Source organism: Propithecus coquereli, unplaced genomic scaffold, assembly GCF_000956105.1.
Source record: "Propithecus coquereli isolate 6110/MARCELLA unplaced genomic scaffold, Pcoq_1.0 Scaffold119, whole genome shotgun sequence".
Lineage (NCBI taxonomy): Eukaryota > Metazoa > Chordata > Mammalia > Primates > Indriidae > Propithecus > Propithecus coquereli.
The window spans coordinates 3,164,271-3,174,402 of record NW_012135969.1 but is presented as its reverse complement, the minus strand read 5'-3'; the positions used below and the strand labels follow the sequence as shown (position 1 = coordinate 3,174,402).

General features: G+C 41.2%; 1 protein-coding gene across 1 annotated transcript; it reads right to left on the bottom strand.

Annotated features, from left to right (window-relative positions):
• Positions 1-390, bottom strand: LOC105822720 (keratin-associated protein 2-1-like). Its single transcript, XM_012659750.1, has one exon. It carries the CDS (start codon positions 388-390, stop codon positions 1-3), a length of 390 nt encoding a protein of 129 aa, XP_012515204.1.
• Between the last annotated feature and the right edge of the window lie 9,742 nt (positions 391-10,132).

Genomic DNA, 10,132 nt, shown 5'->3' with positions numbered 1-10,132 from the left:
TCAGCAGCAGGGGGAGGTCCTGCAGGTGGTGCGGCAGGGGGCCGGCTGGCAGTAGGGGGGCCGGCAGCAGGGAGACTGCACAAGCACAGGCTGGCAGCTGCTGGTGGCCCAGCAGCAGGGGCGGCAGACCACGGCCGTGCACGACGTGGGGCAGCAGGCGATGGGCCGGCAGCAGCCCTCCTGCAGGCCGCAGGGGTCACAGCACACGGGGCGGCGGCAGGGCTCACAGATGGGGCGCGTGCAGCGGGACACGAGAGTCACTGGGCGGCACACGGTGGTCTGGCAGGACACTGGGCGGCAGCAGCAGGGGTCGCGCCAGCAGCAGGGCTGGAAGCAGCCTCCCCCGCAGCTGAGGGAGGAGAAGGTGGGGCTGCAGCAGGAGCCGGTCATAGTGGAGTGTGGGGCTGGGCTGGGCTGGTCTGGGCTGTTGAGAGGAGCTGGGTGTGCTCAGGTGTGATGTCCTCCTCCTGCTCTGGGCCCTTTATATACCCTGGCCAGGTGCAATGACCCTCAGGACCCAAGGTCATTTCCTTGTTAATCTTCTGGCCAATTAAGTGAGAATTCAGCCTTGACTAAAGCTATTTTTGGTCGTCCTTCACCTTACACATATCCATGCGCGTACACCACAAATATTGTTCATTTTCTGTCATCGTTCATTCTTACCAAATTTAGACCTTGGATTCAATTCTGATGAATTTGCCTTTGAACTATTCCTAACCCACAGGGGAGAAAAGAATGTGTTTTCTAAATTAGATTAGTATCTCATCACTCTAAAGTTAGCATTTTATTCCTTGTCTTCAAAGACACAATTACCACCCAAACGATGACTTGCCTTATTAATACCCATGGGCATGACAGCAGCAGGTTAATAGCATCATTCTAGAGCAGACCAGCAGTCATCTGCTTCCCAGGTATCTCCGTCCATGACTCACCAAAGGTAGGTGTGCGGATTTTCATGTAAGGAGGGACCTGGATCCCCACCACACTGGTCTAGTCACTCTCCCCTGAGTAGGACCTGGGCTTGCTGCCCTGATTTTGATGTCTCTGTCCACCTGGAATGCCCTCCTCATCCTTCCCACCCACACTCAACTTCTACCTGGATTGCAAAACCCTCTTCAAGGATGCATTGCAATTTTTATCTTTGTAATTTATTTGGGATTAGTCATGCATGTGTAGGTAGAATCTGGGAAGGGATTATAGAGAGCATATAGGTTGGTGCCCTCGTTTTACAGCTGAGGGGGTGAGGATTTACCAAAGTCACACGATGAGGTCACAGTATGCGGTCTGAGGTCCAAGTCTCCTCATTCATCCCTAAGTGGCCTCTACTGTGGGTTTTATGCTTATTGGGCTCAGTAGACTGGTCTATGGATGGGGGAGAGAAGGCGTGTTAAAGTAAGTAGCAAGGTCCTTTTCTCATTTCAGCAGCATCATTAGAACTGATATCGGAAGAGAATTAGGGAAATGTTTTACTGCAACGGCACATACCCTGAAAGGGTCTCAGGACTTCCATGTGGGGGTCTGTTCTGTGTCCCAGCCCCACGGTGTCTCTCTGAGGATGGATAGAATTAATTTCTTATTGACCTGCGTGTTTCCTTGACATCAGTGTCAGGGTGTGGTCTGCTTTCCCTTGGTCATACATCGTGGAACTGTGAGATAGGCCCTTGTCTAATTCCTTTGTGGTTATCTCTTTGTACCTTCACCCCGTACATTGCCCTTTATGATGAGTTCCATAAACGTGCCTCTTACTTTTGAAGTAGATCTGCACTTTTCCTTTGGATCTGAAAAAAAGAAAAAGAATCCTGTCCAATCGACCCCTGCTTACTTTCTATGATCATTAAATGAAAACAGGGGATGAAAAGCTTACAAAATACTACTCAAATGCTTTTGAGGGATCATTTATCCTGAAGTTACCCCTCTCAAGCTGCACGGGGCAAGATTTTTGTTGTTGTCCTGAGGGAATTAGTCCTGTTTTTCTTCAGAGATACCATAGAAGATATCATAGATGTGAATTGTATCAAACTCATTCTCTCTCTTTCCTCATGGCCAAGATTCCCTCTTGTTTGCTTTATAATATTAGTTTATTTTTTTACTGTGCAGACTAAGTGATTTTCTGAGATAATTGGCTAGCATTACTTACAATATTCTAGGCAAAATCATATTATGATTTGGTAGAAGAATAATATTTTCTGATTCGTTTACAAATAACCTCTGTATTTATGACCAACTTATGAAATTATCATTTACTGAGTATTTGGTATATTCCAGAGACTGGAACTAATAGGCACTTATCCGATTAATCATAATGATCAATCGAAGTAGGTATTATTATACCCACTTTATAGATGAGGAATCTGAAGGTTAAAGGTTAATGATTTGCCCAAGGTCACACAGCTCTTAAATAAGAGAGTTGAATTCAAATCCATGTATGTCTAACTTGTAAGCCTGTGGTTTAACAAATATGCCTACAGAAACCAATGGGATTCTCCTTCAGTTTAACATGAATAGGTTTACTTTGTACTACCCTTTAGAGCTTAATTTTAGTTATAAAGCTAAAGATTTATTAATCTATCCCCTCCAGAAAATTTATTAATATTTAAAATAAAACCAACCCTGTCATAAATACTTGAGTGCTCCATATTTTTAATTTTCTTTGTAGGAAACTATGTGCTCATCTTTGCATACTGATTGGTGTATCAAGCTAGTTTCTCATTGTTTTCATGGTCAAATTAGGCAGCTATTGCTGCATAGCAGGCAATCACAAACCCTCATGGCATACAACAAAAAGTATGTATTTCTTGGTCACATACCTGCAGGTCAGTTGGGGTTTTGCTGACTAAGAGTGGGCTTTGTTACCGCCCCAGTCCGTCTGACAACCAAGACAGCTATTAAGTGATTAATGGGTGGGTAGGTTGTACAGCCTGGATACACTGGACAAAGGGATGATTCTGGTCCTGTGCAGGACAGAGGAGTACGGCATGAGATTTTATCACTACTCAGAGTGACATGCAATTTAAAACGTATGAATTGTTTGTTTCTGGAATTTTCCACTTAATATTTGCAGATTGCAGTTGACTGTGAGTAACTGAGTCTGTGGCAAGTGAATCTGCAGATGGGGGGACGACTGTAATAACGTGAACAGAGCATTGAGGGTAATTCCGGTAAAGGCTCAGAAGAAAATAGCTGTAGGAAAAGTCTGAATCTTCATAGAGATTGCTTAAGTGCTCGTGAGCAGAACGCTGGTAGAAATATAATCAGTAAAGACTATTCTGAAGAGGTCTCAGGTGGAAATGAGGAACAAGGTATCGGAAACTAGAGTAAAGGTCATCCTTGGTATAAAGTAGCAAAGAATTTGGCTGAATTGTGTCCATGTCCAAGAGCTTTATGAAAGGCAGAATTTAAGGTCAATGAACTAGGATACCTGGTAGAAGAAATTTCTAAGGAAAATGTTGAAGGTGCTGAATAGCTTCATTTCAGTGCATATAGTAAAATACAAGAGGATATAAATGATTTAAAGACAGAATTTATCATTAGAAGCAAAACAGAACATAAAGACTTGGAAAATTCTTAGTCTGGCCATGAAAAGAAGGAAAAAGCATGCAAGGGTGTGGCAAAGAGACCCTTTGGTGAAGGGTTTACAATGGATAGAAGAAAGAGGCAGGTGCTGTACACAGGACAGTGGGAGAATGACCCTGAAGGCATTTCAGGGATCCTGGAGGCTGCTCCTCCCATCATAGGCTCAGAGTATGAGGGCCTTGAGAACAGAAAGGTCTCACTTCTCAGGACCACCTTGAGTCTCTGCTCCCCACATTCTAGCACAGGGACCCTTGGCTGCCCCAGCTGTAGTTCAAGTGGGCCCAGGTGCAGTTTGTGCCGCCACTCCAGAGGGCGCAAGTGGCAAGCTTTGGCAGTGTCCATGTGGTGCTGGCTCTACAAATGGACAGAATGCAGGAGTTTTGGGGCCCTGGCTGTCTCCACCTAGATTTGAAAGGATGTTGCACACAGCCTGGGGACCCAGGCAGAAAACTGTCACTGGGTGGAGCCACTGCAGGGAGGCCCTACCAAGGCAATGCCCAGCAATACTGTGGGGTTGGAGCAGCCACCGAGACCACCGAGATCCCAGAACTGCACCAATGTGCAGCACCAGCCTGACCGAGCGGCAGGCATGACACTCCAACCTGTAGTAGCTGCTACATGGGCTGAGCCCAGCAAAGCCATGGTTGCAGGACTGCCCAGGGCCTTGGGGGCTGAATACCTACCACCTTGTGTCCAGGAGGCAATACATAGATTCAAAGATTATTCTGGAGTCTTAAGATTTAATGTTCACCCTGTTGGCTTTTGGACTTACTTTGGATCAGTTATCCCACTTTTCTCCCTTTTGGAATGGAAATGTCTATCCTATGCCTGTCCCATCATTGTATTTTGGAAGTAAACATACTGTTTAATTTCACAGGCTCACAGCTGGAGGAGAATTTAATCAGGCTGAATCCTGCCTTGAGTCTCACCCATATCTGATTTACGTGAGACTGCTGACTTTTGAGTTGATGCCAGACGATTTAAGACTTTGTGGCTATTAGGATGGAATGATTGTATTTTGCATTTGAGAAGGGTATGAATTTGGGGGACCAAAGGTGGAATGCTATAGTTTGTACGCATCCCTCCAGGTTCACACCTTGGAAACTTGATTCCCATGTGGAGATTTGGGGAGAAAGGGACTAATGGGAGGTATTTGGGTTATGGGGCACCACCTCCTACATCTGATTTGGCCTAACGACTTGCTGAGACCAATACAACATGGTGGAAGTGGTGTTCATGGTGTTGTATGAGTTCTGGAACATAAGCCTCAAGCCTTCAAGCATCACCTTTGTCCTCTCGGAACAATTCTACCATCATACAAAGAGCCTAGTAAAGCCTGCCAGAGAACCATGTGGAAAAGAACCAAGACACCCTGGTTGATGACCAGTCCCAACTACCAAACCAGTAAAGGAGGTCATTTTGGACCTTTTAGCCCCAGTGGAGCTTTGAGATGATGCAGCCACATGAGTGAGCAAGATCAGCAGAAGAATGCCCAGTCCATGCACAGAATGGGGAGAAATAGCACATTTTTATTGTTTTCAACTATTAAGTTTTGGGGGTGATTTTTAACATAATAATATGCAATCAAACCAGTCTGTTACATATTCAGTTTATTTATACATGTGAGCAGTTGCCCTTGTGGAGACGGTGATCGGGGTGTCCCCTTCACGTGAACTCCTGCAGTCCAGCTTCTCTGATCAGGAAGTTGCATAGAAAATATTTAAATAGTTGAGAATGTGTGAGGCTGTGATACTGCTTTAACTTGCAGCTAAATTTTTTGTTTGACTATTTTTATTGATAGTTATAGAACATTATTGTAGAAAATAATTTGTGGTAGTATCCAAAGCTGTTGCAATTTCAAGTTCTATGTCAGGACTTGAGAAATCTAGACATTGCTCACTGTGTCGATTTTGATCTCCTTTGTAGAATTCTCACTTCGGTTCTTCCATGTGGGTAGGTAGAGTCTTGGGAAGGAGTAGATTCTCGACATATTGGGAGGGATGAATGTACATTTTGTTTTGTAGGATAGCTTGGAGAAGTCAATATAAATAGGATCCAGGGAGAATGGGATTGGGTGAGAACTAGAAAGTTAGGTGTGAAAGTCATGGCTAACCCAGGCATGAAATGTTGACAAGCGACACTGGAAAGGCAGATATGAGTCTATGTTACTGAAGACTCACTTTGGGATCTGAGGGTTGTTGATGGTGGAGCCTGGTGTGATACCTTTCTTGTGGAAGGAAGACTGAAAAGGCCAGATAGAAATGGCCAATGACATCACCAGGAGGACCAGGAGTAGTTTGATTATATGTAGTGGGCCCAGGCTTTGTTTAAAAAAGTGTTATTAGGGTAGACACCTTACTTGGTACATACTGCCATAAGTACCTTTGCAAAGGTAGGAGAAATCAGTGTAATAGAGCCCTATATTAAATACCTGTTTCAAACTATTTCTAAGCCAATGGTTCTCAACCCTGAATGCACATTCAAGCCCCCTGGACAAGCCCCCTGGACAACTGAAAATTTACATGCTTAGGCTTTACCTCCAAGAGATTCAGGTTCCCTTGTCCCCTGGCCAAACCCAGCCATTGTTATTCTTAACAAATTTCCCAGGTAATCCCATGAATAGCCAGAGTCGAGAACCACCAGTACTCGAGGTTTAGGGTTCTTGATACTGTGCTGGCTGCAGGACCACTATGCTACAGGACCAGATGTCCAGCTTCTCTCCAACACCTGCAGGGAGCTGGGCCACCACCAGGAACAGCTCTGACTGAGGAGCAAATGTAAGTCAGTTCATCTAATAGGCTGGCGGAGGATGAATCAACTAAATATTACCTATGTGGACAATATAGAATCATGTGTAAATTACATAGTACACATGCTTTTCTGTGCATGTGTGTATGTGTGTGGGAGGGGGGATATAAAAGATTAGGATGTCTTCAGTCGTGACGTCCCCTGTGAAACCCAAGGTTATTTGTCCAACTGCTTACCAAACTTGTCCTCTTGGACATCTAGTTTGTAATTCTGACTTATTAGAACTATTGGTTCTCTTCAAACCTGAAAACCCTCCAGTTTTCCTCTTCTTAGTAAATGACAGCAGCACTCACCTAGTTCCTTAGTCCTAAAACCTACAATTCTGATTCCTTTCTTTCCCCCACATCAATCTATCATCGATTCCTCTCTTCAATACCAGTAAACAGCACCCCAAAGTGTCCCACTGCACTTTCCTACGCTGCTGCCACCCTGATCTACCGGATCTCTCTGCTTCCTCAACATTCTCTCTCGCAACAATTCTTGGATCATCTTCCTGTTTTTCTAAGATCAATTCTCCACCTATCAGTCAGGCTATTTCCTCCTTTAAAAACATAATTTACGGTGAAATATTTAAAACATACAAATGCCTATACATATCTATAAAAAGAATGATAAGCACACATCTTGTCACTGCATGTCTTAAGAAATAAAGCATTATCAGGAGAGTTGAAATGCCTGTGTTTCTTTTCCCATCCCTATTCTTCTCTTCTTCCTCTACCCAAGTTAGTCACTATCCTGAATTGGGTATTTATCATTTCTAATATATTTCTTTATGCTTTTCTGTATGTGTTGTACCCCTAAGCAGTACACAGGAATGGATGTTAAAATACTTTACATAAAAGATAACATACTACCAATATCCTTCTGCAAATTACTTTTTCTGCTCAATATAATGTGTGAGCTCCATCCACATTTGTATACACAGTTCTACGCTTGATGTGCTTTCCCTGGTCTATATTTTTCTTTTGTATGAATGTGCCATCCTTTATCCACTCCCCACACATTTGGGAATCTAAAAACAGACATTTGATCAAACACTATTCTGAGAGTGTCTGTGACGGTGTTGCTGGATGAGATTAGCATTTGAATCAGTGGGCGGAGTGAGCAGATTGTCCTCCTAATGTGGCTGGGCCTCATCCAATCAAATGAAGATCTGATAAGAACAAAAAAGTCTGAGTAAGGGGAACTCCTCCTGCTGGACTGTCTTGACATCAGTCTTTTCCTGCCTTTGGACTTGAACTGAAATGTTGGCTCTTCTTGGGTCTTGAGACTGCCGACTTCTGGACTGGAACTACAGCTTTGACTCTCTGGGTCTCTAGCTTGCTGGCTGCAGCTCTCAGGACTCCTCAGCCTCCATAATCATGTGACCCAGTTTCTTACAATAAACCTGCCTATGTGTCTATCCATCTATCTATCTCTCTCGCCTATTGGTTTTATGGAGAAGCCTGACTAATACAGCTGTTATATAGTATTGAATTATTTTTCTACAGCTACAGATATGGTCATATAGTTTTTCTCCTTACATTTAGTACTAATATCATAAAATTCATTTAATTATTTTGTAATTTTGAAGCATTCCTGAACTTCTAGGAAAACCTCTAGTTTTCGTAGAAAATATGATGAGTTATTTTTTTTACATATTGATAAATTTCATTTACTATTTATTAAATTTTTACATCTAAAATCATCAATAATATAGACCTATAATTTTCTTTTATCACACCGTTCTTGTCTGCTTTTGATATTGTGGTTTTACTAGGCACATAAAAATGAATTGGGCAGCTTTTCCTTTTGCTCTATTGTTTTTTTCCAGTTTGAATGGGAGAGGGTTTCCTTTAAGGTTTAATAAACTTACTTCTACATCAATGTGGGTTTGGTATTTTTAATATCAACATGTGTGGGGGGTAGATTTTAGATCATAAGTTTACTTTGTTTAGGAGTTATTGGTTTATTTATGTTTTCTGTATCTTCTGGAATTAATTTTGTTAATTCATACTTTTCTAGAAATAGTAAATTTAATCATAGTTTTCAAACATATTGTTATAAACTTGTACATAATGTTCTAGCTGGTTTTTAAAAATCTCCACTTTTTTGGTGGCCAGTTATCCCGCTTTCCAAACATATTATTTGCCTGTCAGCCTTTTAGTCTTTCTCTCTCTTTCTCTATGTGATCAGTTTTGCCAGCTTTTTTCTGTTCTATTTGGTCTCTATCTTTATTGTGTTTATAGAGTTGATTTTATTAAACTTTCATTTAAAAATCTTTTATTGTTGATTTTTACATTTCCCGTGGGAACTTTCCTTTCCCATTGGGGTGGGACGGGATCACGGTAGAAGGGGAATCTCAGAGACTGACTCCAAAACCTGACCTCAAGTGTGAACCCATAATTCTAAACCGCTCCAGTGTCATTGATAAGCTAAGATAAAATGTAAGCTTTTCATTTTCCCAATTTGATAAACAGAAATAATTTTGGCTATGTAAAACCCCCAGGATTGTAGTTTATAAATTCAGCCATGATTTCAGAACTTATGATGTAATGATAATACTCCTAACTCTTCCGTGTCAAATGTAAATTATATTTCATCCAATTGTGTTCCATCTTGATTCAAATCAGTTAAGGCAGATTCCAAATGAGTTATATAACGAGGGTATTGTATTATTTCAAGAAGGCCTCGTGACTGTATGATTACAATCTGAGCAACGTTTCTCTAAAGTCATCTGAAGAAACGTGAACCTTATCAGTGATGTCTGAACAAATAATCCTAAACCTGATTGGTTCAATAATTTAGGGCCGTTTCAGAGCCTGGTAATAGGCTAATCTCAATATAGGTAAAAAGATCAAGAGCAGGCTCCTACCAGAGGGCCATGTCATTTAAATTCAAATGCAGACACCAGTCCTGGAGATTCTAATTAAGATCTAACCCCAGCTGAGAGCTACTCAAGGCTATGAACTGATTTCAATTTAAAAAATCCTTAAAAAGAGAAAACGAGTTTTGAAATGTCAGTTTTCCAGGGGTAATATATGTTAGAATGTTAAATGTGGAGATATTTGAATTATAAGAAAAATCTTAAGAGACCACACTCAGAAATATACCATATCATCCAGGTGAAATACAATTCAATACGCATTTATTCTCAGCAGAACTCAATGGGAAACAAAATCCACTTTCTGATGATAAATTCCAAAATATTATTTATTGAATGAAATGAATTGAGTACATTAAAATTTTTATAAAATTTTTATGGGATATTTTTCTAGTTTCATTGGCATGAACTTTTTATTTTAGAAATTTGGTTTTACCCTTTTTTTCCAAAATAGGGCCAATGGTATCAAGAGATATAATATGTTAAGGGTATGATGTGTTTTAACAAAGACATGAATAAAATCTGTCCTAGTTAAGGATATCAAGACAAATACACATGCACACACACACACACACACACACACACATACCACTTTTGTTCTAATATCTTAAAATTACCTATAGTTGATATAGCACTTATTTTCAAAGTGATTTCAATATGGATTGCTCTTTTCTGTATTAGTGTAAAATATAATTGCCTAGTTACTGAGTAGAATGATTGTGAAAACAACAGAGAACCCTGCAAACAAATTTTTATGTGCAGAAAAGTTTATTAGAAAGCAGAGAAGTAACAAAACTTAAGAAATTCACTCTAGGAGAAAATATAAGACATAGCTGGACCCCTTGTCTGAGGATGTGAAGTGAATACCAATGCGAGCCCTGCAGACAA